Below are 27,667 nucleotides of genomic sequence, written 5' to 3'. Positions count from 1 at the left end.
CATGGGCAAATTTGATTCCGTCATCCCGGCTCCCAAGTAACGTCACACAACCTCGTCGCAGTTCTCTATACATTCAATTAGCATTCGTTCACTGCTGACTGTCCAGACGTCGAGAGGGCAGACACATCAGCGCATCTTGATGAGCCTCGTCAACCCAATGAGAAGCATCTAGTCGAGCCGACCTGATCCCTTTACTTCGAACCTCTCTCTGCTGGGTAGAGTCACCCCCGTCTCCCCTTTCCTGTGTTGAGCGCATCATTCCATCAGTCAACTCGCCATCATGCCATCCACAACGGAGGATCATCCCTTGCATGGCATGTCATTAACAGAGCTTCAGAGCCTCGCCAAGGATCTTCCAGATGTACTGGATCTATCGCCCAAAGAATGGTTCGAGAAAGCACGCCATGCCGCTGATAAAGCCGTCCTAGCTGAACGTTGGAAGCGGAAGGAGGAGATGTTCGTGGAATACATCAGAGCTTGTCAGTGTTATCAGAACACTAGGGTACATCCAAAGTATGCAGAGGAAAAGAAGAAGGATCTGCATTGGACCAACAGGGTCAAAGAATTCCAGGAGGTGAGCTTTGAGGATGAATGAATGGTTCAGTAGTTAACAGTTCCCAGATGTACGAATCCTTCCTTCAGAGGGCCAAGGAGGTGAAAGACGCTTTGAAAGATAAGGAGTCACATCAGCCAAATGGGGCTTCCCATGTAGGGTCGTGAGTTCGTGTCTACACTCTCGCTCGGAGTAGTTACCGATGATCTCCCCCTTCAAGGTCTCACACCGATCGACCGAATATGCCCGATACACAATCGAACAATGGACCAGACACAAAGACAATCGGCAGTATAGCAGACCGAATGAGAGCATTACAAGGAGCTGGCATGGAGTCTGGTCCATCAAATCTAAGAGGCTCAACGCAGCGTGGCATCCCCGATTCGAAATCCAGTACGGGAGGCTCAACGGTCACCGCTGGTGTCGGTGCTCACGGCCTAGCAAGGAGAGCGGGACAAGTCGATGGCCCTCAAGCTAAATCTACAAGCTCCACCGGTCAGTCAGAGAATCATAGACCGAAGCCGATTGTCCCACCAAAGCCGCAGGCACTAAAGCAACATGGTTCACCGGCGGCGGACCAGCAGAATCATCCTCAAAACAGTGCCACCTCTTCTTCTGCTACACAGGGTCAGACGAGACAATATCGCTCAGCAACTTCTCCTACACAGCCAGAGTCTCCGAGCTTCCAACGCCCAACATTACAATCGCACCACTCTGGACCCACTCATTCTCATCGCAGTGTCTCTCCATCCAGGTCCCAAGGGCCAACCACACCTTCCTCGCCTCACCGCTCCATGAAGTCCCCGCTAGCTTCGCCCACAAAAGTCGTATCAACACCGCCACCGCATGCTTCTCGCTCCCATTCGACCGACGAAGTGAACGATTTCGAAAAGGCATTCCCGTCACTCAGCGATTTCGGTAAGCAATTCGAGTTGTCCGACGAGCCACCGCCAATCATGGGGACGATTTTCGAGGACAGTGAAGCGCCTCATGGTCGCTCGAATCGGTCGGGCAGCATACCTGGGCCCAAACCTGGCGGTCCAAGGGAGCCTAGGAAAGGAAGCTTCCGAAAAGACACAGATGAGGAGATCTCGTTCCCCTCAGTGCCCAACTTTCCAGATATACCGTCCGCGCCGACACATAAGCCAAACGATCTCCCGCCACCGCCGTCAGACGCGAATGATCTGAAGAAGCCCCATGGGGACCCTCCGAAGGCTTTTCATCCTCCAAGCCCTGATCTTGGATCTGAGCTCAAGCGGTCTGCCAGTACTCCAAATGTCGCGACGCTTATGGATGACGACGAGAAAATGTTTCCAGTCGCTCCCACTGAAGTGTCCAAACCTGTGCCGCCTCCAATGCCAGAAGCCCTCCGAAAGCATCGCGCCAACGGCAGTGGGTCCAGTGCTCAACCGACTTCTATACCTGGCGGCAATCCAAAGCCGGAATCATCTCGGCCTCTACCCACGCACTTTGAGAAGCCCAGATTTCCACTAACAAACTCCATCGAGCCGGACACCATCCGCACGTATCTCTTAAATCCCGCTGTGGATGTCTTATTCTTGGATGTCAGACCCGAGGAGGAGTACAAAATCAGTCACGTGGGAGAAGAGTATGAGGAGAGAGGAGCCAAGGTCACAGTGGTGTGGATGGACCCGACAGTCCTGTGTAGAGATGGGTGAGCAGCATAAGCGTTCTCTCGCTGACTGTGAACAGCATGACATCGGCCAAGCTAGAAGATGCTCTGTCGCTCTCCCCTGAGGTCCAGCGCAAAGCATTCGAGAAGCGCAACAAGTACGACGTCGTTGTGGTGTATGATTCCAAGTCAAAGTCGTGGCCCAGAAAGGAGACTGGTTCCACGATCCCGCCACTGGCTCGCTTATGGGAGATCATCTATGAACAAGAGTTCTCCAAGAAGCTCGAAAGGACACCTGTACTCCTCTCTGGGGGTTACGCAACTTGGGTAGAGTTCATCAAGGGTCGAGCGGCGAAGCATGCGGCAGATTATGCTAGGATGACGGCGATGGCTCAAGCGAATGGACATGGCGTGAAGTCACCAAAGCTGCCAAATGGGTATACGTGAGTCCTGCATCACACATTCATTTCACTTACCAATCACCGCAGTCACGAACGATCCTCGTCTCGGCCTCTCTCTGGAGACATGACGGCGAAGCGGGTCAATCGAGACATGCCCGTTTATCAGTCATCCCAATATGCCAAAAATATAACCGACAGTGTAAGTAATCTGAGTCAGAAGGAGGTTTGATGTTGACGCCTTATCTAGTTCGGATACGCTCCGCAATCAATGACTGGAGATTCTGCTTACCAACGCACAGCTTCTGGACGACCCTACGTCACCTCCCCTACGGCGTTACCCCTAGCCTCGCACTCTCCCTCTAAATCTACCTCCTCTTACTCTGCCAATCAGCCTTCTGCCATTGCCCCGCCTCCACAAGCTTCCATACGCCCAGGGCCAGGCAGCAGGCGGCGAAGCGACTTCGTCGAGCATGAGAATCAAAGTTATCCAGGATACGCCTCGCCACCATCGCGCTCATCGGTCGATTATCCTCAAGCCCATGCTCTGGCGAAAGTGCCTCAACCACCTCCTCCGGCGCAGAGTCATTCGTTCGATAGGTATGATACCAGGCCTGCTGTAGTTCGATCTGGCTCCATCCGCGGGTTGGACCTGGTGTCGCGAGAGGGCGACGAAGTCCGATATTGGAATAGCGTAGCGTTGGGTCTGACTGGGTTGAAAAACCTTGGGAAGTGAGTCGAAATCTCTGCGCCGGAACGTACATGTTGACGATACGACAGCACGTGTTACATGAACTCGACGATTCAATGTCTGAGCGCAACATTCCCCTTCACCTCTTACTTCCTAGGTATGTGTCAAAGTGCGCACGTATCATCATCATCACTGATGTCGTCATTAGATGGCAGCTATAAGCGATCAATCAACGTGAACAACCCTTTGGGCATGAAGGGTGCACTGGCAAACGCATTCGCAGAGCTCCTCAAGGCCATGTGGAAGGAAGATTACACGTTCTTGTCCCCCGTTACCTTCAGAAAGGGAATCATCAATTTTGCACATCAATTCTCAGGAACCGACCAACATGATTCTCAGGAATTCCTCTCCTTTGTCTTGGACGGTCTCCATGAAGACTTGAACAGGATCAAGCAGAAACCCCCACCCATCGAAATGACTCCCGAGCGAGAGGCCGCGCTGGAGACGCTGCCTCCAGAAGTAGCGTCCGAGAAAGAATGGCAGATCTACAGGAGACGCGACGACAGCTTTATCGTGGATTTGTTCCAAGGGCAATATCGGAACAGATTGGAATGCCTGACTTGCCACAAGGTATGTCTGTCTCTAGGCCCACGTGTCCCATGTTGAGTCAGAAAGACCTCCACAACCTACGACACTTTCATGTACCTGTCACTTCCCGTCCCGACCAACAAGAAGCACGTGATCCTCCAAGAGTTGATCGACGAGTTCGTCAGCTCGGAGATGCTTGAGAAGGATGATGCTTGGTGCGTGTCTTTCGTAGTGTTGTTCTGTCAAGGCACTCACCGGAGACCTAGGAATTGCCCTCGTTGCAAGGTACCTCGGACTGCATCCAAGACTCTCACCCTATCACGATTGCCCCCGATCCTTTTGATCCAGCTCAAGCGATTCTACACGAAGGATGGCATGTTCTGGAACAAGTCTGAGACGCCCGTCATATACCCAGTCAATTCGATGGACTTAACTCGTTATCTTCCGTCTCATCAAATGACAGGCAAGGAGGACTTGGACGACCCTCGGACACAGAATGCGCCATTCAAGTATGATCTGTACGGCGTGACAAATCATATGGGTTCTCTGAGCTCCGGTCACTGTGAGTTGTGTCTGCGATCTCTACCGAGACATGAACTGACCACCTCACAGATACCTGCTACGTCAAGAGCTCGAAGGGATGGATGTTTTGTGAGGATAGTCGTATCACTCCTGCCAGAGAGAATGACGTGGTGGTGGGTACTTCGAGTCATGCCGTTGGTAAGATGCTGATGGTCTATCTTTGCTCAGTCACGTCCAGCCTACATTCTGTGAGTCTCAATTCCGTCCGCATAGCAACCGCAGCGCACTGACGGCAACAATAGGTTTTACAAGCGCGTTAGAGTCTGATCCCGGTGCTCAACACGGGTTACATGTTATCGAGGGTTTTTGCAAGGATCCGCAAGAGAAAGCATGCTTCAGTCGTTGTATTAACTAAGTTGTGTATGCATCAGCTTTCTTGACTTGAATGGGCAAGAGGGTTCAGTAATTATCCGAGGCTGTACCGAGACTGATCAGCGGCAAAGTCGCGGCGCGGCGACGAGCGGGACATCGGCTCGCCGGTGCGTCAGATTCCATACATTCCTTGTCCCACCCGCCTGGCTGCGTATAGCCCTCTGCAGACCCAAGGATCAAGCTTCGGTGGACGCATATGGGCCAGTCGCGGCTATATGTCAAACTCTTGCTGCCCTTTTATCCCTGCCTTTGAAGACCAGCGCGAACCCCGCGCCGCGATACTTGTTTCTTAATGCCTTCAACCCACACAGTTCGAGCATCAATCATGATGGTGGTCGATTTACCGTCCTCGCGGTCCTGAACAGCCAAGTATCCAGGCTCCATCAACCGCTTCGATATCCCATATTCGAACGCACAGATCGCCCCTTCAGCTCCAAGCCGCACTTCTCCCGGAAAGAACGACCAACGTGCAAGCGTCCTTATTGTTCAGGTAGCCCGCAGCCATATGTGGAATTAGGTCAGTTTAGCTACGCGGGGAGAGACTTGTCTGAGGTTGCAAGCGTTGAGAGCTTAGTGAGTAACCGGCACCCTCAAAATGTTCTCATGTCACGGGCTCGTCAAGTTGCGGTACTGATGGCCTTTGATATTGTAGCCCAGACCACAATTCGTGGATCCAATCCTGCTCAGCACTGAGCACTCCATCAGAGATCAAGGTAGAACAGAGGTCAGGGTACATCTGTTCCTATACACCCTCGATACGAGGTCAGTCACCATTCGACCGGAAACTTGCTCCGGTACTTAAGACATCTACCAGATTCTCATCTGGATTCAAGCTGGGGCAACTTGGAACTACAGCTCTTTCGCTCGCATTGACTAAGTAGTTGGCCGTAGACGTGAGTGAATTTTGGACTATCTCACATCCCTTATCGGATGACTAGTAATAGCTGACAATGCTTCGTGGCCCTCGTAGCTCGAGAAGCCTCCCGAAGATGGACTCGTCACTAGCTCACCTCATCAGCTGGTCTGAGCCCACCAAGGGGGATGCCCCTCTGGCTCTCACTGTGAGTGCTGGATGCTCCTTCTGAAGTCACTGAACGACCATTAGGGGCCGTCCATAACCATTTCGCCCCTGCCGCCACCTCACGCCCCAACCGTATTCCTCTTTGGCGGCAAATACGTACACAACCGGAAACTCACCAACGAGATCTGGGCCATGAATCTCAACACGAGAATTTGGGAAAAGATAGATGCTGGTCCCGGTCCTAGTCCTCGTTACTTTCATTCCATGGACGTCTGTGAGTGACAAGTGATCAGGCTCGACATCTCGACTGACCCACACTCTTAGGGGAAAATAAGTTGGTCTGCTTTGGTGGCATGTCAGACTCGGAGCCTACCTCGGTGCACAACGATATTTGGTTCTTCGACTGCTCTACTCGCAAGTGGCTACCCTCGGACAACGGCTCTACCGATGGTGAACAGGCACTGGTGCCAATGGCTCGGTATGCCCATCTCAGTGCCATCTCTCGGGGTAAGCTCCTCGTATCTGGAGGACAACATTCGGACAACTCGTGAGTGGCCATTGGATTCATCTGCTCACATACGCAGATGGATCTATGAGATCAATGTTTATGATCTGAAGAAGCGGAGATGGATCTCCAAAACCCAGCAACCAGAGATGAACGGGCAGCATTCGAAAGGGGCATATCGCAGTGTGGCGACATCCTCGAAACAGAGAGTCATCATTCCGCCCAAGCGGCCTGACTCGAACACGTCTCAATCTTACTCCATTGACGAGGAAGGAGAGGGCGGAGATATCTGGTGCTATTCGAATTACGACTTCGCCAAGGTGCGAAGAGAATTGGACATCATAGCGCCATCTGATGACGACGATCAATCGGATGCCGGTCCTCGGTTCACATCGACTCCTTGTTTTGCCATCCGCGATGAGTCAACACGGATGCGGGGAAGTGCGATGCCGCCTGGTCTGCGCTTCCCAACTGGCGGTATTGTCGGAAATCACTTCATCCTGTGCGGTCTCTATCTTGCTTCATCTTCTGCCGCCTTTTCCATCTGGTCTCTCGACCTCACAACGTATATCTGGCGCCATATCGAGCCTGCTGTACTGAATGACGGCAGCTGGAACAGGGCGCTCGTCTGGCCTGAAAGAGCCAGGATTCTGGTATTTGGCAACACAGAATCTGACATCGCGACAGATTACGGCAAGCGCGCAGTCAGCGTAGATCACATGGCTGTTATCTCGTTGGAGACATATGGCATATACCGACCGCCTCGGTTAGAGATTCCTGTCAATATTCAACAGCGGGGACTTATGGTGTTGGACGAGAATCTGGCTTCCGACTTTGCAGTGATTGCTGAAGATGGGCGGCGAGTTAAATGCTCGAGACACGTCCTCCGTGAGCGATGGGCTTGGTTCGCTGCGCAAGAAAAGGACTTGGTCACTGCCATGGCTGGCGAAGTCAAGGATGCTCCTGCTGTAGACGTTGCCGACACCCTCATGGGCTCCTTCGAGCCGACCAAAATCGCGGCCACTAGCGTGACACTGCACGAGCCGTTTCCGGTGTGTGTCGCTCTGGTACAGTACTTCTACACACAGTCCCTTTCGACACCTCTTCAGAATAGAGCCCCGATACTCTCGGCTTTACTGTTCCTATCAAAACAGTACAAAATCGACAGATTGGCAAAACTGGTTGTACATGCTCTGCATGAGCGGCTGGAGCCAAACGTGGCGGTGGGGGTTTATGAGATTTCCACCTTGAGCGGGGAGCAGGCATTGCAGATTCGAGCTCTGAATATGATTCATGTCAGTGTCTTTGTCTGCTTTATCGCGTTCGCTGATAGCTCTCCAGTCGAGCAAAGGTAGCGGCACCCGTTCTCATCGAGCCAAGCCTTCCGGAGGTCAGGGCTCAGACGGTGGAACAAGCGCACAAAGCCCCGCGAGAGGTCCAAACAAATCCTTGGGGTTCCCACCACCGCCACCATCTGGTAGCGAAGGCGGTGGCGCCGGCCATGGCATCGACCCGTCACCTCGACGGAGCGAGAACGATACTCAGCGACGAGCCAGGGTGGAATCCATGACACTGGAGGATCCAGCTGAAATGGAGGCGGACCAACTTCTCAATGCCCTCCAATCACCCCTCGAACTCCATGACGATCCGCGAGATGCTCTGGTCCCTCGCAGGCCCACTCGTCGGGTCCACACAAGGCTTGCACTAACTGATTCTTCTGACGAATTACCACGACTTCCCATCGCCAGGTCACCGTCGATGAGCTCGGACCATCGTTCCCTATCCCCTAGTACAATCTTGCCATACCTTTCTCCTACAGACACGCCTCAGTCTGTGGATTCTGCGTCCAGCATCGGTCCAATGACTCCGATGACTACTGCAGAATCTCTCCGACAATCCGTCGACGCCATGTCGATCAGCTCTCGTGGCACGTCAGCCAATGGCCAATTGTACGGTCTTGGCCTGCCTCCTATCCCTCAAGAGCCTACAGAATATACGTGGACGTTCAGAGATGGCGCATCGGATCAAGGCAAGCAACCACCCGCCATGAGATCTGCCACCGTAACTCGTGGCGCATCCCTCTCTAGACCGCCCGCTGCTCTGAGCGGCATTCAAGCTCAATACCTCGGTCGTCGCCCGGATCACGCAGCAAAGGTCATTGACAGAGGCTCGACAGACGATCAATCTCTCTTCTCGCAATCTGATACGGGCATGTCGACTGATGGTATCCCTACTACGCCCAGCACACCTGTCTCGTGGGCAGATGGCATGACGGTACATCTGGATGGATCCGTGAAGGATTCGAAGTATTCCTCGCTTTTGTCTGAGACCGCCAGTGTTAGCTCCGGCTCTACTGGTGTGACGTGGAACAGCGACAAGCGAGCCATGAAGGAGGAGAAGAAGCGGTGAGTCCGAGGACTTGGAGGTCATCGAAGTAGGCTGACTTCTTTCGCCCAACAGCACTCAAGCCACTGAGAAAGCTGCTCGAAAAGCAGAACGGCAGGCTACATTCGAGGCGCTTCAGAAGCAGCAAGCGGCAGAGAGAGCAGAAACACAACGCAAAGCCGAGGCAGCGAGACTCGACGCTGATCGAAAGACCAAGGCGGAGCCGAAGTCCAAGCTGGGCAAGTTTGGCAAAAAGTTTACCAATGCCGTCTTGTTTCCAGAGGGTGGATCCAACTCGAATTACTTTTAGATTTTTGGAGAGTGGTGGGCATTCGGAGCTGGACTGTTAGGAATTTGATGCTTTTGACGACCCAAGATACTATGCCGTTGTACGCCGGTGCGGTGATGTCATGTCACGGATGACTACTCCAGACACGAAATGTCCCATGATTTGCGTTTGTCTGCCTCTATACGACTATGTCTCTATATCACGATCCATGCGGCGAAATTACTAGGTCACGTCTCATGCCTGCGGCATGTGCGTTGCCCAAGGCGTATCCGCCAGCCAATGCTGTTCGAACGCTGAGACTCCTCTCGCATAGATGCCCGAAGTGAATGCCTAGCATGTCGTGTCAAATTCGGGCAAGAACGGCGTGAGCTACTCACCAGCTCGTCGTAGAGAATGGCAGGCACCTTCTTACTCATCAAGACTGATCCTGGGTGGATCTTGACTTGCTACGTGGAGAGTCAGTCGAAAACTCAAGGCGTAGGTCCTGGCATGACTCACCAGTGTCCCGCCGATCTGTCGATATGAGCCATCTGGCTGAATCGCCGCAGTATTGGCGTAAAGACCTTGTAGCAAAGCTCTGACCACGACACTCTTATCGCTACCACAGGAGCCTCGCCAGTCCCTTCCGTCTCTCTCAGCCAATAAACGAATTTGGTCTCGTATCTTGATTGCTTGAACCAATGTCCGAGGATTGACAAAGTTGTCTCGGCACCACTTCTGCGGAGTAGCCTTCTGCTCTCGAACGGCAAGATACGCTTGGAAAGCATTGAAGGAAGTCAGATGATCCCCTTCTCGGGCCAAGAATTTATTACGCGCTTCGCTGATACCTTCTCGTTCGGACGAAATGTCGATCCACAGTTCGCCAGCATTGAGAAGAGATAGGATATCGATGATTTCTGACGGACAACCGAAATCGAACGCAGCGAGGAGGATACGCGCATGCGATGGGTCAAGAGGATAATGGAGCATCGCCCGGCCCAGAGGTGTAATCTCCGTCGGGCTCTTGATAGCGTTGAGACCTGCTAGCTGCTGCAGAGCGCCGTTCACTGGAAGGCTGATGAGCGGGTGCTGAGAGGAGAGCGATCACGGCAAGTACTGACAAGGATCTCGGCCCGGATTGTCCACAAAGTCAAAATTGACAGGATTGAAGGACATAGCGATAAGCTGCAGCACTGCGGCTGATAGGTTGCACCGCTGGATTTCTGGTTTATCGAAAGGCTCCAGCTTGTCCAATGCCTGCTTTGTGTACAGGCGGAAACACTCTCCAGAACGCTGAGCGAATGATCAACTCCGTAGTCAAGATCTGGCGAAGTCCCTCACCTCTCGACCAGCTCTCCCGGTCCGTTGCCAGGCGGCAGCTTGGCTGATTGGCTTTTTCTCAAGGTGCTCCACGGCTGGAGTCTGTTAGGCGAGTAGATTGAATTAGACTCACTTCCCCTGGACTGGAAGATGTAGTTCTTTTCCTTCTTAAAACCAGTATCTATGACATAGGCTATGCCTGGGATGGTAATGGATGTCTCGGCGATGTTGGTAGCCACGACGACTCTTCGAGTATTCGGTGGCGCTGGCGCAAAGATTCTGGCCTGCGCTGAGGGTGGGAGGGCAGCGAAGAGCGGCAGGACTTGAAGCTATTCGATATGTGTCAGGTGGTGGTGTGTGCGACTTATAAGGAACGCACCTTGTCGTGTCCTTCTGACAACCCATCCGACGCGTTTCGAAGCAGCTCGCAACATTTCTCAATGTCGTCGGCACCTGGTTCTGATCAGCTCTGAAACTAAATGAATAGGTCCACACGTACCCGGCATGAAAATCAGGATGTCCCCACTCGATTTTGGACTCTCATGGATGACCATAGCCTGAGTGGCAGCAGATTCTACGAGATCATCCGCGCTCTTTGAAAGGTGGCGGGTAGCAACGTCAAACATTCTGCCTTTGACCAGAAGGGTATCTCGGCCACTGCAAACGCGTCAGTCACTTCAACCTATTGGTTACGACGTACGTTTCGAAAAAACGTTGAAACTTTGTCGGATCCAGCGTAGCACTCATGATTACAATCTTGAGTTCTGTCACGGTCTCCTTTGTTTTTCGCTTCCCTTTCGTGTCCCCGTTTACGGAGGGCTGCTCAGTCTCCTTCCCCGCCTCGACCATCTGCTTGCGGATCTGTTGTACTCTCTTTAAGATACCGCACAAGAAGTCTGTATTCAATGTCCGCTCATGAGCTTCGTCAATGATGACGATGTCGTATTTCAGCAGAAGGTTGAGAGACTCGTCGCCCACGGCGCCTGGTCGAGTACCATCTGTCGCCGATGGCCCCTCCTCACCGGATTGTGACCGATCGCCGTTAGTGAGCTCCCTGAGACCAGTCAGTGCCGAAATGGTAACGGGTCGACCTACCGCATGAGTACACCTTCGGTCATATACCGAACTCGAGTAGAATGGCTCGAGACATCTTCGAATCTCACAGTGTATCCGACTGGTCCACCGAGCATCACACCCATTTCCTCGGCAACTCGAGTAGCCAATGAAATGGTGGGAAGTCGACGAGGTTGCGTGATGGCGATTGTTGGGCCCCGCTTGGAGGCAGGCGCATCTAGATTGTCTGGTGAATAGTAATGCCGTGAGATGGCATGAGAGCGAAGAAGTTGAGGAAGTTGGGTTGATTTGCCGCATCCTGTCTCTCCGATAATCTTGAGAATCAGTAAAGTGACACACAAAGCTCCTCACAATTGTGGTGTCGTGGTTCATTATCTCCTCCAGAATGCCTTTGCGGGCTGCGGGGTAAATTAGCAACCATGTCAATACTGCTCAAGAATGTCCCCTCGCCTTGATAGAATGGCAAGTCTTGCCTAGTCTGAAATAGCTCCTCTGCCCGTAGCCCACGCTTCCGCTTCCCCTCCACTCCATCATCTTCCCGATCATGGCCTCTCTTGATCCTTTTCTGCACGCCATTCATACGCTGCTCCCCCTTACCATCACGGGCTGAAAGAGAATCGTGGTGGTCTTCCACGACCCCAGCCTCTTCGTCATCTGACTCGAAATTCGCTGTTCTTGTGAAGGGCCGGCGTGATGGACCTGCGGGACTTTGTGCGCTGATTGTGAGAGCCATATCAGGGGCAAAGTCGTCCTCAAGTGATCTGAATCGAGGAGTATCAGCCACGGTCACGACAGGTTGCAGAGTATTTCGGCTTTCCCAAAAAAAAAAAGTTTGTCGGCAAAAAATTGTGAGGTCAAGGTCCCTATACTTGTCATAAGCATACAGGCCAACTCGTATGAATGCGCATGGTGCGGGTGATAGAATGATTGCCAACAGCCACGCGAAGCTGCCTCGTGCACGAGGGACACAACATTATGAGCCCGGGACGGACTTCCTACCTGGAAATAGCGACATTGACAGTCAAGCCAAGCTCGGGAAGTGGTGACGTCTTCGCGGATACCAGATCTAGATCTTGACCGAAGTACGCTCGGTGGCGGCCATGGACTCTTACACTTGAATGGACACAAGAGGCGCATATTCCACCCAGCCTACCAACACATCTGCTGTCATCCCTCACCAGTCCTGAGATTCAACAAGTTTCGTAGAAGCGAATTCTCTCGCTAGCTCCAAGTACGACATGCCCCTGGATGTGGAAGGTGTCAGAGAGCTCTTCGCTCCTCTGACGAAAGCAGACTGGCCCGGGTTCATGACGCGAGTGAGAGACGACGTGAGCTGGACGGTCGGGAACGGAGTAATCCATTCGTTTCCTGTAGCAGGGACACACAATGTGAGCTGGAAAATGCGCAGTCACCAAACTGATCAGACTCGGTAGAAAGAGGCCTTCTTGAAAGCTTTCAAACCCCTCTCAGAATGCTTTGACGATCCTATTCCGATGAACGTAACCAATATCATTCCCTATCCCGACGGCAGCGGAGCTGCTGTGGAGCTGACCGTCAAAGTAAAGGCGAAAGATGGCTCGCCGTTCGACAATTTGTGTGTCCGATCTATGACTATGACGCACGCGTGCTGATTCATTGTAGTTACTGCTGGGTCACGGAATTTGACGATGCGAGCCCCCCTAAGGTCAAGACCGTCAGAGCGTATCTCGACACTGCACTAGTCAAGTCGGTCATGGAGAAAAACGGCCATGGCGAGTAGAGCGCGAGGGGTGGGTGTGCTCTGTTCGTCGGGTCTGTGAAGAATGCATCAATGCTATGGGCGACGAACTCCCTCGTTGGCCTTTCTGTCCTTCATCTTCTGGAGCGCCCGTTGGATCAAATCTGACAGATCGCTCCTGGCCTCGTCTCCCCTCTTGGCGGCAAAGCGCTCAAAGCTACTCTGACCGGACCTAGCTGTCCTGTCTCCGAGGATATCATCTTTCCAAGAGTCCAGCATCAAATCATCGCCATCCGACTCAAGCGAGCTATCCTCTTTGCCCGCGACCCACTTCTTCGAGCCATACTCCATTACTTCCACTGGGATCTCATCGCCGACAGGAGATACTTGGAGATCGAACTTGAAAGTGTTGAGCGGCGTGACGGGTTTCCTTGTTCCCCCGGGTGTGAATCTGACGTTTCTAGCATCTTTGCGTTCCACATTGATGACGGTCGGAGGTTCAGATATCTGAGCTTTGGTGATCTTGAACATGGCGACTCCTTGATCCCGGTTGACTCGACCCCAATCCGTTCCCTCTCGTAAGATTTCCGACCTAGGATTCGCTATTCTTCCTCGATTCGCATTACTTGTAGCGGCCACACCACCCATCGCCACAATCCAGTTCTTGTTCAATGCTGACCTTCCTGACCGGGCACCATATCGATCATCCGCTGGGTGATCGAGAGCTCGACCCTTGTGATAGAGTAAAGGGTTGACAGTGGCGGAAGAACTTGGCATTTTGGAATATGCCATCCCGTAGACATTGTGAGGTTGGGAGACGATGTTTTTGGTTTGCTTTTTGGCCAGCTGATTCGCTGTCAGACCGACCTGGAAATTGGTGATATCGGCGTTGCTGAGGTATCCGCGAGTTCCCAGATTGACCATGGTCCTTTGCTCCGGTAATTCCAGTTTGCTCACCGTCTCCTCTCGTAAGTCGCCTAACTTCATGTCGAGGTACTGATTACGGTATGCCTTGACTTTCTTCAGATACTTTGCAAACTCAGCTTCAGTCATGTTGTTCACATCTGAAACGAGGTCTGCCTTTTTGTTCGATGCAGGCTCTGCGAGACCGCTTTCGGCCCATAATGAGGATTCAATAGGAGCATTGGCAAAGTGATCGTCGCGATCTGTCCACAGAGTCCGACCATCTCCATAGGCTTTGATGAATCGCGCTTCCTGCTCGGCAGACCTCCAGTCAGATCCCAGTAATTGACCGGCATCCAAATTGTGGACACGGATATACCCAGGACCTTTCTTCCTAAATATCGGCTTCTTCAGACCCCAGTCTCCATATTTGTGCACTGAGGAGGGTGTAGAGGTGTAGACTCGGGATATGCTGGGGTCAAAAGCGGCGAATGTGGATTGACGGAGGAGTTGAGGGAAGCTGGATGACATGTTGACCGGGGACGAGCGAACTCAGTGGTGAGAGGTGTGTTGCAAGGCCACGCCCCGCTATCTCCTTGGCCCTTCGTGCTTATCCCTAGACCAGAAGCTCTCCTCGATCTCTTGCTCGTCAGATATATCTGTGTCTTCTGTAGACTGTAGTGAGTCTTTGAGCCTCATTGCACTCACTTTCCAGGAGAAAATCATCGAAATTATTAAATTTTCGGGCTGCAGTGCATTAAAAAGTTGGACCTGCCTGGGTTCATGAATCTCTAGTTCGTCCCAAATTCCTCAAGAATCCCTAGAGCTCCACTATCGCGAGACAAGTGTGATGCTACACGATTCTCGGGGCCAGACAAGGCGACTTGATCGATCCTCGACCATTTCAGCTCATTTAATCCGGGCCTCGTCAATGTTTTCGCAACGTTGGCGTCGTTTGGAGAGTTTTTGGATTGGATTCACTCGAGGGGCTACTCGCTTAAAACAGCTTTGCGGAGGGCAGCGGGACTTCGGTACTTCTGCTCGATGAGTCAGAGTCACCTATGAGTAGCGACATCTCCCCATCTCATTCGACTAGACGTCTATGCATGGCTGAATCACGGATCGAACTATGAGCTGGTCTCGTAGCCGTTAGGGTTTTTCGTCTGAAAGTTCCACAAGTCTCTGCACATTGTCTCGAGGTCCTCTTCGGCTAGGAAACCAAGCTCCTTCTGTGCCAATGCTGGATCGGCAGTGAGGTCCGGAACATCACCAAGCCTTCAGGCAGCTGCGTCAGCGGGGCCCAAAAGCAGGAAGGATCGCACGCACCTCCTGCCTACAATCTCATACTTGTAGTCATAGCCCGTCGCCTTCTTCATTGCCTCAATCATATTCAAAACACTCATTCCCTTTCCTTTACCCAGGTTGAAGGCTCGGTAATATCCATCCTTCTTGACGTCGAGTTTGGAGAAAATGCTGTCGGATGGGCTAGAAACTGATTTGTCCAGGGCATCAAGGGACAGAACGTGTCCCTTTGCGAGATCCATGACGTGAAGATAGTCCCGAACACATGTGCCGTCCCTGGGAATCTGAGTCAATGTACGACTAATCGTCGGCCAATATCACGCTCACGGTGTCGGGTAGTCGTCTCCAAATACTTTCAAAGCCGACTTGTCACGTCCAGACGCCATCTGAGCTAGCAACGGCAACAAATTGCCGGGCTTTCCTCTCGGTTCCTCTCCAAGTTTGCCAGAGGGAAACGCTCCAGCGGGGTTAAAGTATCGCACACTGACCGCTCGGAGACCCTTGTCTCCGTGCGTGAGGACGGCGGCGCGACAGGTATCCTGCATGATCATCTCGACCATGGCTTTGGTGCGACCATAAGCGGATTCAGGGACGAGGGGACTAGTTTCGGGGATAGGAATGGTCTTTGGAGTTCCGTAGACGGTGGCAGAGGAGGAAAAGACAAGGTTGTTGCAGTTGTGCTTGGCCATAGACTTACGGTGGCCGAGCGGGTCAGTAACGGATAGCTTCTGAGATCCGTTTTTGACTCACCTCCATGAGTGAGATGGATCCAGCTACGTTGACTCGATAGTAGTCCAATGGCTTTTCTCCAGACTCTCCTACAGCTTTAAGCGCTGCAAGATGTATGACGGCCCAAATTCCGCCCTCGTTATCATACTTGCTAAACACCTCGTCGATAGCAGCGGGGTCTCGCAGATCTAAACGGTGGAAAAGAGGCTGCGGAGCGTCCGCCCTGCCAGATATGAGCATGTTGCAGTATGCCATAGACTCACCCCATCTCATCTCTAGCAATCTCGCCGCATCGCTTGACAGCTTCTGGGAAAGCATTGTGGCAGTTGTCCACTACGATGGGGAGATATTTGCCTGTCAACAGAAGAGCCACGACGACGTGTGATCCTATGTAGCCTAGCCCTCCGGTTACTAGGACTTTCTGCGACAGAATCGTCAGTGATATTTCCCTCGCGACCATGTTTTAGGAGGCTCACCTTGAGATCAGACGGAGCCATGATGTTAAGCGCAAGAGAACAGATAGATGGGTGACGATGAGATTCAGATCGAATAGATGAATCAGAAGAACGTGTGTCAAGTCAACTCCGTTTGACAAGTGCGTCCACGTATATGTATATATCCCTTCTTGTTGGTTTGTCTTTCTCCCCGACGCTATCCTGACGGAGCTCGCTCAAAGACTGGAATGGATTCCTCCCCCTCCCCACCGAGACGACAGCAGTGACGATTCCCGTTTGGCACCGGTCAAAAAGGCGGATGGAATTCCCGTTTTCTAAGCCGATCACGTGGGGTGATCAAGCTTTTTCCCACGGTGGAGATATTCCCTGAGTATGAATGACGTGGCGTTCTCTCACTATCACTCAGCTCTCTTTTGACCTTTGCATTTGTTGTCGGTTTCAAACGCGGATTGTGAGGCAAAAATTGTGAGGACTGGCCACTCGCTGCTCTCTGCTGCTTTGTCTCTGTGTCATCGATATTCAGATCGCTCAGAGCCAGACCTGATTGCTCTGCTAGTAGATCCTTGAGTGTCCGCTAGCCAGAGCCGGTTCATCACCATGTCCGACAAGCTTACCCGAATTGCTATCGTCTCTGACGACAAAGTAAGTCTTTTGCGTCATGGACAATCCTACTTGCTGATCCGTTCGACAGTGCAAACCCAAAAAATGGTGCGCGAAGTTCATTGAGTGCATCTGTGCCCCCTGCTGATATCCGTCTCAGCCGTCAAGAATGCAAGCGGTCATGTCCCGTCGTTAAGATGGGCAAATTATGTATCGAGGTCAATCCCTCAGACAAGAAGGCCTTCATTTCCGAGGAGTTGTGTATTGGTTGCGGTATCTGTGTCAAAAAGTAGGTCGAGAGTGAAGACGACACATCTAAATCAACTCCAGATGTCCATTCGAGGCTATCCAAATCCTCAATTTGCCCACCAACCTCGAGACCAATGTCACCCATCGATACTCTGCCAACGCTTTCAAACTCCATCGTCTGCCCACTCCTCGACCTGGTCAAGTCTTAGGACTCGTCGGGACAAACGGTATCGGCAAATCGACTGCGCTGAAGATTCTCTCTGGAAAGACAAAGCCCAACTTGGGTCAATATGACCACCCGCCAGAATGGGCAGAGATTCTGAAATACTTCAGAGGATCCGAATTGCAAAACTTCTTTACAAAGGTTCTGGAGGATGAGATCAAGGCCGTGACAAAGCCTCAATACGTGGACCAAATTCCTCGAAGTATCAAAGTCCCAAATATGACAGTGGCCAAGATGTTCGATCGACAGACCGAGCTGCCGAATCGAGATCAGCTAGAGACGGATCTGGAGCTCAAGGGATTACAGGACAGAGAGGTTGGACAGTTATCCGGTGGAGAACTACAGCGTTTCGCCATTGCCATCGCCAGTGTGCGAAATGCCGATATCTACATGTTTGACGAGCCATCCTCTTATCTCGACATCCGTCAACGTCTCGCCGCGGCTCGAGTCATCCGTGGATTGGTCACGGCAACCAACTATGTCGTTGTTGTCGAACACGACTTGGCCACACTGGATTATCTCTCTGATTTCATCTGTGTCTTATATGGTGTCCCTGGTATCTATGGTGTCGTCACCATGCCCTACTCTGTTCGTGAAGGTGAGCATGAACTGACGTGACGGCGCTGATCCCCAGGAATCAACATCTTCCTCGATGGTATGATCCCTACCGAAAACCTTCGCTTCAGAGAAGAATCTTTGACCTTTAAAATATCTGAAAACGCCGACGAGCTGCAAGCTGTCCACACTCAAGCTTACCACTACCCGGCCATGACCAAGACCCTTGGAGGTTTCAAACTTCAGGTCGAACCTGGTGACTTTGCGGACTCTGAAATCATCGTTCTGCTGGGAGAGAACGGTATGGGCAAGACGACCTTGGTTCAGCTGCTGGGAGGAAAGCTGGAGCCGGACGATCCGAAAGACAAGGTTGAGATGAGGGTCTCAATGAAGCCTCAGACAAGTGAGCGTTCGGTCTGGGGTGGTGCTCATAGGTCAGTATCACCGAAATTCCCTGGTACCGTCAGAATGCTTCTGATCAAGCGAATCAAATCCATGTTTATGCGTGAGTATGCGGATCCTCAACTGTGGCTGACATTGTAGACCCCCAATTCAATTCTGATGTTCTCAAACCGATGAATTTGGAAGGAATTATGGACCAGGACGTGCAGACGTGAGCGGAAAATAGCTCAATACTTGCTGATGAACAGATTGTCCGGAGGAGAATTGCAACGAGTCGCCATCTGTCTGGTGCTCGGTGTTCCCGCCGATGTTCTTCTGATCGATGAGCCGTCTGCCTACTTGGACTCTGAGCAACGTATCCACGCCAGTAAAGTCATCAAGAAATTCGTCATGAGCTCGAAGAGGACTGCCTTTATCGTCGAGCACGATTTCGTGAGTAGCCCATGTTTCAATGATTGCTGAACTTCCAGATCATGGCTACATATCTCGCAGACAGAGTCATCGTCTTTGAAGGTCAACCAGCTGTCTCGTCCACTGCCAGAACGTATGTTGAGCTGCTCAGGGAATGTGAACGCTGACCCCCATGCCTTAGGCCCGAAGGCTTATTGACAGGAATGAACAAGTTCTTGAGATCATTGGACATTACCTTCCGTAGAGATCCAACAAACTAGTAAGCGTGCCCTTGATATTCTGGTGTGCTTTTCTAACCCTTTCAAAGCCGTCCGCGTATCAACAAGATGGAGTCACTCAAAGACAAGGAGCAAAAACGTAAGTTCTCCTCGGCTGACAGTTACTGATGACTCATAGAATCTGGATCATACTTCTTCGTCGACACTGACTAGACGTTTGCGCATGAAGAAGACATCTAAAAGGATCAGACAGCAAGGTAGTTTGCAGCATATTGGACTGTGGCTTGTACATCATGCATTCGATAATTTGACCCATTCAATTCAGCAAATCATCGTACCTCAAACCAGAGCGAGTGCGCGTCACGAAAATAAAAGAGACCACACAGCTGGTCCAAAAGACATCACAAAGTTGCATTAACGTCGAAACTTGACCTCGTGAGCTGATCGTAGTCAGGGTGGATGATGCGCTCGAACCCTGAGGGCCTCTGAGTGGCCTGTTTCCATTCACCAGTCATCCTCATGTCAGCATGACAATGGCATCCCCATCGCTGTCGCCCAATCACCCGCTCTTAGCGGAACTCGCTTCGCTGCGTCAACAACTAGGTCAATATCAAAAATCATCACATCAATCTGCAAGTCAAGCTCAAGCCATACGGCACGAATTGATGGCTGTCAAAGACGCCAATAGAGCACTGCGAGCTAGACAGTCGGCTCTGGAAAATGAGCTTGAGGTGCTGAGGTGGGCCCCTTGAGCGTCTTGCGGTGGCTTGGCTTTGCGCTCATGGTCACTTCAGAAAAAATCCTGCACCAGTGCCTATCCCGCCGTCATCGACAGCTTTGACTGAACTGTCACTAGCTCATAGACGTCTATCTGCCAAACTCGACTTGACCGAAGCAGCTCTTGGCTCTACACAGCTGGAATTGGCAGCTTCAAAACAGGAGATCCAGAGACTTGTCCGAGATAGAGATGCCGACTTGAGAGCATTGAACGAAGTCAGACGTGTGGAGCTCGAGAAGGAGGAAGCTCTCGAGTGGGAGAGAGGGGAGAGGCGAAGAGTCGAGGAGCAAAAGAAATTATGGTGAGTGGGCCCTGACCCGGCTTCTGATCATCGATTGTACAGTGATCTCGCTCTGAAAGAGTATTCTGCTCTTGTCCACTCGCTAAATCCTTACGCTGTTCCTCCGCCCACCCCTCGATCCCCTAGTCCAAACATCCTTCAATCACCACCAGATCTTTCCTCCCCAACATCAGCATCTGTTGACAGTCCGCCTGTGACGCCTCATTCTTCCGCCGATTCGATATCCAACCTTTTGATCGGCCAGCGAGGTGTCCGTCAGCTGTGTAATGACTTTTCATCCACTCTCTTTGCCAAGGAAAAGGAATTACAGACGGTACAGCTCCGAGTTGACGAGCTGGAGCAGACTGTGACCACGCTAAGGGAGCAACTGAATGCGGAGACTGCTCTCCGAGTCACAGCTCAAGAGGATCGAGCGAAAGCCCTCCGGGATGACGGGAGTGCCGCAAAAGTCGTGGAGAGGTACATGATCTTTACGCAAAAGACACATGCCACCATCCACCTGCATCTTGACAATCTGCGAGTCCGCTCGGCGGCCACCCAAGCATCGCTCCGTAGCGAGCTCAACGAAATTCGACAGCGATTCCAGGACGAGGTCAAACGGACGGATCAGCTTCGAGTGGCGCTTGATGAGATGGGCGAAGGATTCTCGAGGGAGAGTGCGGGCAGACGACGAGAGATCGGTCTGAGGCTCAGTCTTCTCGCTGAAGAGGAAAAGAGGGAGCGTAAACTTGAAGCATGGCTAGACAGGGTGCGCAAAATGCGAGACGGGGCGGAAGGAGCAGTCATCGAACCTGACATGTTGGAGACTCTGCTGGACGAAGGAGTCGATGCTGTGTCCGAGCCATCCGCATCCAAACAAGTGAAGAAGAAGCGATCGTGGCGGGGTCTGATGAGCGGCAAGGGCAAGCAAAAGGCGATACCACTAACTCAGGATACGGCTGTCGACAATAGTGTCGCTCGGGTGCTGTTGGCGGAAGAGCTGGCTCAGACGCTGAACGCAGATCTCCAGAAGGAGACAGAGCGGCGATTACAACTTGAGAATGAGCGCGTCGAATGGCTCGCTAGACAAGCTACCAATGGAATAGCCCCGGATGCCCATGGAGAGCATGGGGAAGAGGGCGGAATCGTCTTCAGCTTGGAAGAGGACGTCGAGGCTCTTCGCAAGAATTCGGAAGAAGGGATCGATCTGCTATCTCCGACATCAACGGAGCCTCCTCTGCGCACCCCATCACCCCTGCCAGATCCATCGCCGCTCATCGACCACCTCAAGGAGCTCTTTGATCCCTTAACCTCTCAATTCACGCCGCTCCAGCTGGACCTTCATTCCCTTTCTCATTCTCTGAGCTCTATTCGGTCCTCATTGCCGTCCGCATCATCGTCCTCGCCGGTTTCGCCAACGAGACCCCTCTTCGGGGACAAGAAGTCAACAAAGCTGAAACTTGCATTGCGCCCATCTCCCTTTTCCGACCCTGTTCTGTTGAACATCCTCGACTCCATTCACGAAGTCATTGAAGATGCTCGGGTGGACGTCGAGATTGCCCTAGCAGACCAGGAACGAGTTTACCGAGGTTTCGAAGCGCTGCTCGGGGTCGAGAAGAGCGGAGCAATTCAAGGAAAGAACGTCTTGAGCGACGCAAAAGAATACCTCGAGGAGCAAGAGGCCAAGGGCACCATGTATAAGTTGCAAAAGCGAGTAGAGGATACAGAGGCGGACATCACGATGATCAAAACTCAACTGCACAGATTGGAAGGCATGGAAGTCGCTGAGGAGGATCTGAGCGAGACAGATGAGGAAGGTGAACGGCGATCACGATCCGTCTGGTCAACTTTGCACTACAGGACGGTCACACCAACAATTCCGAAACCCTTTCCGTTGTTACAGTCATCGTTTCTTTCGGATCAATCTGGTCAATCCGATAATGATCCCAGACGACGTGGAACCGGTCTTTTCTCGGGGATGGGCAGCGTCGGGCGATCATTCTCATCCACCATTGTGGGTGCGCCGAGACGGGTCGGGGGCCTTGCCAGTGGTCTAGCTGGTCGGTCGAACGTCAGTACGGCGAATCCTTCTCCAGAGACTCGGCCGGAGGAGCTGCCCTTGGTAGACGACGTAGAGTAGCCACAGTATGGAGACGTTCTTTCATGGCGCTCTAGGCAGATTTGAGCGCTCGAAGATATGTTCCCACACTAGCTTCAGCCACAGAAAGACGACGGGTCTGTAAGTCTCTGGACGAAGTCATCTTTTCTCGCCAATTCTTCTTGACAAGCTCACTCTCCTTTATCACCACCAGTAACGCTTGCGTGACGTCTGACCAGGAGGCTTGACGGAAAAGCGAGGCGGACACAGACTTTGATGCAGCACAACATTCAGCACAGTACCAGACGGTCTTTTCCGAGCTCTGACTCGAGAAGAGCGCGTATTTTGCATCAGACGTCGCATCATACAACATCAAGTGAAACCATGTCGGAGCGAGCTCTGTGCTGTTATCCTTTGAGGTATCCTTTGTTCATGAGGTGAATGGCTGCCAAGACAAGGCCACCCTTTTCTCATGCACCGCAGCATTTGGAACAGTCGACAGTTGTATTGTCTGTTCCTGTCCTCAACCATCCTGCATCCACCTGTACATAAACTGGTAGGTCATCCCTGACTCTTGAACAGCATGTCGATCGAAGATGAGGCGTTCGACTGGGAAGAGGTCACGTCCTTTCATGAAAATCTAAGCAGCACAGAATCGATCTTCAACTTCAAAGACAAGGTCGAGACCGTACGCGCTTATCTGTACAGCAAGACATGGACCAGTGATGAGGTCATAGAAGCTATCGAGTACTTCCTAGATAAGGCAGAGATAATAGGGCCAGACAAAGTATCAGCCGATATCACGCTCTCTGAGGAGAAGGCGGAGGTCGTTCATGATCATGCGCTCTTGCTCACGACCGCGTACAAGCGGGACCTGCTCCAAGCCTGGATCGACTTTGAGAAAGACGCTACAGGAGCTATCGATACGGGGACGACTGAGAACCGCTGAGACTTCATGGGTGGTTCAGTGAATAAAATATATCAAAATGACAGAGTAGACGCTGGAGACGTGAATGAGACCGGGATGTGAAGGCTGGCCCGGCGTGTGTCGCTCAGATCTGTGCTCTGACCATCATCATCGAGCAAGGTTGTGAGATGACGCCAGAGGACATCGCTCTAGAAGTTACGGTCCGCTTGCGAATAGGGTGAGCTGTACATGTCGAATTTCGCAGCCTGCATGGTACGCGGACTTGTCTCCCATGCTGCCCTAGTCGTATGCACCAATCAGACACTAGACAGCATGGACATGGGCTCTGGTATGTAAGAGTCTGCGTCTGCAACCGCACACATATACATCTTAGCCGCCACATTCGCTTATCTCGTGGGATCCGGCCGGCTGCGGCTAATTTTGCTATTGACCTCATTGTCAAAATGGACAAGGATTGATCCTTTGTGATCATCCAGAGAACTCAGGGAAGCGTGTCAAATCTGTTTCGTCGAGCGTATAACACCTTCGATTCACCTAACACCTCTTCAGCTCCGTAAGAGTGTATATAAATCACGACCGCACGATGATTGCTCGAGCTGCACGGCTCTCAGTCGCTCGGCGGCATCTGTCCGCTCGGTATCTCTCGACTCGCGCTGAACGTGTACTTGCAGCTGTCAATCTGCCTACGGATGGTGGAGAGATCGCTGGAGTATATGACGGCTCGTGGAAAGGCTCCGGCCCTGCGCAGGTCTCAAAGTGTCCTGCTACAGGGGAAGTCCTCGCCCACGTTAGAACAGTCAGTTAGCCGTACCCACGATTCTGAGCAATAGAGACCTTTGCTGATTGAGCTCCCAGGGAACGGTGAAGGAGACTGAGGAGACCATCCGAAAGACCAAAGAAGCCGGTAAAGCTATCAGAGCCATGCCTGCCCCGAAACGAGGAGAAGTCATCAGACAGATGAGAGAGGCCCTCGCGAGTAAAGTTGGAGAGCTTGGGGATCTTGTCAGTTTGGAAATGGGAAAGATCAAGAGTGAAGGGAAGGGAGAGGTACAAGAGGTGCGTCTCAGCCTGTGCTCCGACGTCTGTGACTGTAACTGACTTCAGATTCTAGGCCGTGGATATCGTGAGCTGGCTCGAGCATCCGCATCAATCTCCTGATACCCCTTTAGTGCGATTACGCAACTGGACTTTCTCGATCTATGGCTGGTCGAGTGTTGCCTTCCGAGCGTCCTAATCATGTAATCTACGAAAGTGAGTCCCTTGGGCTGAGGTCGGTGGCATGGTCTGTGCTAATGATTGAGTCAGTCCCAAATCCTCTAGGTGTAGTAGGCATTCTTACCGCCTTTAACTTCCCTGTAAGTAGACTATCCATATAGGTCAACGGCGCTGATGATCCGGCAGGTCGCTGTGCATGTACGTGATTTCGCGACGTGAGATTCCGGGATACTGACGTCTGCCATCTTGGTCCACAGAGCTGGTGAGTTGGGCCAATATGCTTAAGCTTCAACTGATCTTGTAAGGAACATGGCTATTGCTATGGCTGCTGGGTAGGGGTGTTATCTTGGGCCGAGATTGGTGACTAACGATTTGCAGAAACGCATGTCTTTGGAAACCTGCCCCTTCAACTCCCCTGTATGTCACCTTTGACAGATTTTCCTCCCCGTTGCTAATGGCTGTCAGATGTGCTATCGCCGTTACCAAGCTCTTGACACCGATCCTCGAGAAGAACGGATTACCAGGCGCCGCCATGTCTTTGGTATGTGGCGATGTGGATGTCGGCAAGAGTATCGTGGCCAGCAGGGATGTCGACCTTTGTGAGGGCGAGCCGGGTTCCAAGTCGGAAGTGACTGACCTTGGATATGACAGTGAGCTTCACTGGAAGTGAAAAGGTTGGTCAGATTGTCGCCGTAGAGGTCCAGAAGCGGTCGGGCAAGGTCAGTCGAAGTCACCGGCGGCATGTAGACGTGTGCTGAAAGTGTCACAGGTTCTGCTCGAATTAGGAGGAAACAATGGTGAGATAACGGTTGGAATTTTGGCTGACTCGTTGCAGCTGCTATCGTAGACAAGGATGCTGATCTCGATTTGGCGCTGCAAGCCGTCCTATTCGCTGCCGTTGGTACTGCGTGAGTCACCATGCACTATACATGCTGAGCATGATCGCAGCGGACAGCGATGTACGACTACGAGACGGCTGTTCCTTCACAAATCTATTGCTTCCAAGTTCTTGTCCCGCCTTTTGCCCCTCTACGACAGTGACAAGCTGCCGGTTGGCGATCCATTGAATCCCAAAACCTTGATCGGACCAATGCACAGCCAAGGAGGAGTTACGAGCTACATGAAAACTCTGGAAGGCATCAAATCACGCGGCGGACAAGTCTTGACGAAACGATCAGGACCGATCGACAATGTCACCGGGTTCAAAGAGGGTAGCGGCGGAAATTGGGTTTGGCCAACAGTTGTCAGACTCAAGGCAGACGATCCATCCTGGAAGGAAGAGTGCGTACCGTCAACACGTTGAGCGAGTACTGAGTCTCTCAGGACGTTTGCGCCTATCCTCCAGGTTGCCGAGTTTGATACGCTTGAAGAGGCCATCGAGTAAGCTGTCCAGTCCCATGAAATGGAGCAGTGCGCTGACAGAGTCCAGATTGAACAACTCGGTACCTCAGGGTCTCTCATCATCTCTCTTCACCAACTCCATCCGCTCGATGGGACAGTGGCTGGGCCCCGAGGGCAGTGACTGTGGTATCACAAATGTAGGGAGAGTCCTTCGAATCGTCGCCATGGGCTGATCGCAATTCAGATCAACGTCGGTACGTCTGGAGCGGAGATCGGCGCAGCATTCGGCGGGTGAGTGATTGAGCCTCTGTCACGTATTGGTGCCTGACCTCGAGCGCTATCAGGAACAAATCTACCGTGAGCTTTCTGGATCTCGCCCTGCGGGACATCTATGCTGACCCTGCGTCCAGGGTTGGGGTCGTGAATCAGGCGGGGATGCTTGGCATCAGTATGTTCGATGGTCCGCTGCGACCGTCAACTATTCCGACAAGATGCCCCTGGCTCAAGGTGTGGATTTCGGCTTTGGATCGTCATAGTTCACTGGATGACTCTTGCATGTTGCATGGCTGGGCGGCGCTCATCTCCAACTACTAATTCCACACCTTTCAACACGCCGGTGCTCGATATTGACTCGTGACATGAAACATCTGTTTACGCTCATCTCGGCCCACATCTGTCTACGCGCTCATCTCGGCCCACCTCTTGGTTTGCTATCTGTGTTCTGTTGCTGACGTGACTCTGCGTCGAATTGCTTTGGGTGGCTGGCATTATCTGGTGGCTCGAGAAGCTTTCAAGACGATGTAGATGACTGATTTGGTACGGGGATTAAGAGAGGTGCATGTTGCGAGGACGGACGGCTCATCTCCGCTCCTCAGGTCATGCCGTTTCTTGTCCAAGCCTTTCACCTCACCTCGAGCGAGTTGTCTCGGAGCTGATTCGGCGGTCCTTGTTACATTCGTCGCGCGAGAAAGCTATGAATGTGGCTCGGATGAGAAGCCATTGTTTGACAGTGCTCGTGAGATCTTGGTCGGAGGCGAAATTGAGCAGTGTGCATTGCTCTCACCATGCGCGAGACGGAGAAGCGGCATCAGATCACGAGGAGTTCGGACGGATCCCGTCAGTGCCAGAAGTTGACCATCCTGTTCGCCACGATGGACTCGGTATTTCGGTCCGCCGACCGAGTACGGCCGAAAGTGGCACGCTCACGGAGCAATTCCCGAAAGACCCGGGACACCAAGTATTGTCATTATAAGCAGGGCTCCTGGCCTTTGCTCATGTATCAAGGTGAATCATATGGGAGAGTCACGTAGCAGTCTACATGCTGGAACTGGGATGCGCACTGATATGCATGATTATCGCCTGATTTTATTCCCCCAGGTCACGTTGCGTCACGACGTATGACCACCAAAAAGGTTTGTGAACAAGACCGAGGTTACCAGAAATGGACGGCGTGAGAGCAGAGGGAGAAAAAAGAAGAGCACACCCAACTACATGTACCAGTGGCGCCGGCATACACCGTACACTTGGGTCACGGCCAGCAGGACCCATTCATTGCCTTGGCCCGCAAGATTCGATAGTCGAGCTCCAATGGTATTTTCGCCGAGAGCGTTCAGTAGTCGCTTGATCTGCGTCCATTTCTTGAGCAGACCACCATTCACCAGAGGAGCTGTGCATTACAATAGAAAGACAAAGGCGATCCAGCCGGGATTAGACACTTTCGCCGCCGGCGTCACCTTTCTAATTCGTCGGCATCTCTCCCCCCCCCCCCCCCTCTGCTCCCTTGTGCTTTCTAAAACCTCGGGCAGAATTCGGACACTGTTGACTCATCATCATCATCATTGGTCACCATCCACTCTACGACCAACACGCTTGC

General features: G+C 52.2%; 10 protein-coding genes across 10 annotated transcripts; 6 read left to right on the top strand and 4 right to left on the bottom strand.

Annotated features, from left to right (window-relative positions):
* Positions 1-52: 52 nt before the first annotated feature.
* Positions 53-4,829, top strand: BD324DRAFT_613498 (hypothetical protein). Its single transcript, XM_022014502.1, has 13 exons — positions 53-574; positions 622-716; positions 774-2,228; positions 2,267-2,629; positions 2,675-2,786; positions 2,835-3,316; positions 3,365-3,432; positions 3,484-3,905; positions 3,951-4,078; positions 4,130-4,425; positions 4,476-4,558; positions 4,614-4,633; positions 4,688-4,829. The coding sequence occupies exons 1-13, from the start codon at positions 281-283 to the stop codon at positions 4,710-4,712; spliced, it is 3,843 nt and encodes a 1,280-aa protein (XP_021874849.1). The 5' UTR covers positions 53-280; the 3' UTR covers positions 4,713-4,829.
* Positions 4,830-5,806: 977 nt separating this feature from the next.
* On the top strand, positions 5,807-7,698 carry BD324DRAFT_574970 (hypothetical protein; the record flags this gene model as incomplete). Its single annotated transcript, XM_022013094.1, has 4 exons — positions 5,807-5,878; positions 5,923-6,112; positions 6,163-6,385; positions 6,423-7,698. 4 exons carry the CDS (start codon positions 5,807-5,809, stop codon positions 7,696-7,698), a joined length of 1,761 nt encoding a protein of 586 aa, XP_021874848.1.
* Positions 7,699-9,012: 1,314 nt separating this feature from the next.
* BD324DRAFT_46402 (ATP-dependent RNA helicase prh1) lies at positions 9,013-12,375 on the bottom strand. Its single transcript, XM_022012856.1, has 12 exons — positions 11,841-12,375; positions 11,742-11,788; positions 11,412-11,704; positions 11,017-11,370; positions 10,816-10,973; positions 10,696-10,769; positions 10,450-10,645; positions 10,338-10,411; positions 10,118-10,289; positions 9,516-10,063; positions 9,395-9,463; positions 9,013-9,347 (listed from the first exon to the last, which is right to left on the bottom strand). The coding sequence occupies exons 1-12, from the start codon at positions 12,121-12,123 to the stop codon at positions 9,252-9,254; spliced, it is 2,364 nt and encodes a 787-aa protein (XP_021874847.1). The 5' UTR covers positions 12,124-12,375; the 3' UTR covers positions 9,013-9,251.
* Positions 12,376-12,628: 253 nt separating this feature from the next.
* On the top strand, positions 12,629-13,149 carry BD324DRAFT_648057 (hypothetical protein; the record flags this gene model as incomplete). Its single annotated transcript, XM_022017771.1, has 3 exons — positions 12,629-12,778; positions 12,824-12,984; positions 13,032-13,149. 3 exons carry the CDS (start codon positions 12,629-12,631, stop codon positions 13,147-13,149), a joined length of 429 nt encoding a protein of 142 aa, XP_021874846.1.
* A 54-nt stretch (positions 13,150-13,203) lies between these two features.
* BD324DRAFT_606809 (hypothetical protein) lies at positions 13,204-14,541 on the bottom strand (the record flags this gene model as incomplete). Its single annotated transcript, XM_022014029.1, has 1 exon — positions 13,204-14,541. The coding sequence occupies one exon, from the start codon at positions 14,539-14,541 to the stop codon at positions 13,204-13,206; it is 1,338 nt and encodes a 445-aa protein (XP_021874845.1).
* Positions 14,542-15,135: 594 nt separating this feature from the next.
* On the bottom strand, positions 15,136-16,848 carry BD324DRAFT_613488 (hypothetical protein; the record flags this gene model as incomplete). Its single annotated transcript, XM_022014501.1, has 6 exons — positions 16,518-16,848; positions 16,305-16,462; positions 16,063-16,264; positions 15,640-16,004; positions 15,337-15,588; positions 15,136-15,285 (listed from the first exon to the last, which is right to left on the bottom strand). Exons 1-6 carry the CDS (start codon positions 16,536-16,538, stop codon positions 15,138-15,140), a joined length of 1,146 nt encoding a protein of 381 aa, XP_021874844.1. The 5' UTR covers positions 16,539-16,848.
* An 806-nt stretch (positions 16,849-17,654) lies between these two features.
* BD324DRAFT_46413 (P-loop containing nucleoside triphosphate hydrolase protein) lies at positions 17,655-19,467 on the top strand. Its single transcript, XM_022012857.1, has 8 exons — positions 17,655-18,166; positions 18,203-18,628; positions 18,667-18,736; positions 18,774-18,957; positions 18,996-19,069; positions 19,118-19,195; positions 19,244-19,293; positions 19,333-19,467. Exons 1-8 carry the CDS (start codon positions 17,788-17,790, stop codon positions 19,365-19,367), a joined length of 1,296 nt encoding a protein of 431 aa, XP_021874843.1. The 5' UTR covers positions 17,655-17,787; the 3' UTR covers positions 19,368-19,467.
* A 9-nt stretch (positions 19,468-19,476) lies between these two features.
* BD324DRAFT_654716 (hypothetical protein) lies at positions 19,477-22,635 on the top strand. The gene is made up of 3 exons (XM_022018803.1): positions 19,477-19,893; positions 19,949-20,233; positions 20,276-22,635. The coding sequence occupies exons 1-3, from the start codon at positions 19,682-19,684 to the stop codon at positions 22,350-22,352; spliced, it is 2,574 nt and encodes an 857-aa protein (XP_021874842.1). The 5' UTR covers positions 19,477-19,681; the 3' UTR covers positions 22,353-22,635.
* Positions 22,636-23,821: 1,186 nt separating this feature from the next.
* BD324DRAFT_648051 (Aldehyde/histidinol dehydrogenase) lies at positions 23,822-26,330 on the top strand (the record flags this gene model as incomplete). The annotated part of the gene is made up of 18 exons (XM_022017770.1): positions 23,822-24,034; positions 24,094-24,294; positions 24,350-24,361; positions 24,408-24,489; positions 24,544-24,593; positions 24,640-24,668; positions 24,759-24,785; positions 24,832-24,870; positions 24,919-25,052; positions 25,105-25,172; positions 25,223-25,250; positions 25,289-25,361; positions 25,402-25,734; positions 25,777-25,833; positions 25,883-25,991; positions 26,039-26,085; positions 26,139-26,151; positions 26,205-26,330. The coding sequence occupies 18 exons, from the start codon at positions 23,822-23,824 to the stop codon at positions 26,328-26,330; spliced, it is 1,641 nt and encodes a 546-aa protein (XP_021874841.1).
* A 798-nt stretch (positions 26,331-27,128) lies between these two features.
* BD324DRAFT_613462 (hypothetical protein) lies at positions 27,129-27,565 on the bottom strand. Its single transcript, XM_022014500.1, has one exon. It carries the CDS (start codon positions 27,340-27,342, stop codon positions 27,160-27,162), a length of 183 nt encoding a protein of 60 aa, XP_021874840.1. The 5' UTR covers positions 27,343-27,565; the 3' UTR covers positions 27,129-27,159.
* Positions 27,566-27,667: the final 102 nt, after the last annotated feature.

The sequence above is a fragment of the Kockovaella imperatae genome, assembly GCF_002102565.1.
Source record: "Kockovaella imperatae strain NRRL Y-17943 chromosome Unknown BD324scaffold_1, whole genome shotgun sequence".
Taxonomy (NCBI): domain Eukaryota; kingdom Fungi; phylum Basidiomycota; class Tremellomycetes; order Tremellales; family Cuniculitremaceae; genus Kockovaella; species Kockovaella imperatae.
The sequence above is the reverse complement of the archived record's forward strand: the minus strand, read 5'-3'. Positions and strand labels throughout refer to the sequence as shown.

What these genes read in the sequence shown, in the direction of transcription:
- BD324DRAFT_613498 (XM_022014502.1), top strand. Translation starts at nt 281, where the DNA reads ATGCCATCCACAACGGAGGATCATCCCTTGCATGGCATGTCATTAACA. An exon ending in GGGTTGAAAAACCTTGGGAA is followed by an intron (nt 3,317 to 3,364) that starts GTGAGTCGAAAT and finishes ACGATACGACAG; the next exon opens with CACGTGTTACATGAACTCGA. An exon ending in TCACGTCCAGCCTACATTCT is followed by an intron (nt 4,634 to 4,687) that starts GTGAGTCTCAAT and finishes CGGCAACAATAG; the next exon opens with GTTTTACAAGCGCGTTAGAG.
- BD324DRAFT_46402 (XM_022012856.1), bottom strand. Translation starts at nt 12,123, where the DNA reads ATGGCTCTCACAATCAGCGCACAAAGTCCCGCAGGTCCATCACGCCGG. An exon ending in TGAACCACGACACCACAATT is followed by an intron (nt 11,705 to 11,741) that starts GTGAGGAGCTTT and finishes CTGATTCTCAAG; the next exon opens with ATTATCGGAGAGACAGGATG. An exon ending in CATCCTGATTTTCATGCCGG is followed by an intron (nt 10,770 to 10,815) that starts GTACGTGTGGAC and finishes GATCAGAACCAG; the next exon opens with GTGCCGACGACATTGAGAAA.
- BD324DRAFT_46413 (XM_022012857.1), top strand. Translation starts at nt 17,788, where the DNA reads ATGACAGTGGCCAAGATGTTCGATCGACAGACCGAGCTGCCGAATCGA. An exon ending in ATGGACCAGGACGTGCAGAC is followed by an intron (nt 18,737 to 18,773) that starts GTGAGCGGAAAA and finishes GCTGATGAACAG; the next exon opens with ATTGTCCGGAGGAGAATTGC. An exon ending in CGTAGAGATCCAACAAACTA is followed by an intron (nt 19,196 to 19,243) that starts GTAAGCGTGCCC and finishes ACCCTTTCAAAG; the next exon opens with CCGTCCGCGTATCAACAAGA.
- BD324DRAFT_654716 (XM_022018803.1), top strand. Translation starts at nt 19,682, where the DNA reads ATGACAATGGCATCCCCATCGCTGTCGCCCAATCACCCGCTCTTAGCG. An exon ending in AATGAGCTTGAGGTGCTGAG is followed by an intron (nt 19,894 to 19,948) that starts GTGGGCCCCTTG and finishes TGGTCACTTCAG; the next exon opens with AAAAAATCCTGCACCAGTGC. An exon ending in GAGGAGCAAAAGAAATTATG is followed by an intron (nt 20,234 to 20,275) that starts GTGAGTGGGCCC and finishes TCGATTGTACAG; the next exon opens with TGATCTCGCTCTGAAAGAGT.
- BD324DRAFT_613462 (XM_022014500.1), bottom strand. Translation starts at nt 27,342, where the DNA reads ATGGGTCCTGCTGGCCGTGACCCAAGTGTACGGTGTATGCCGGCGCCA.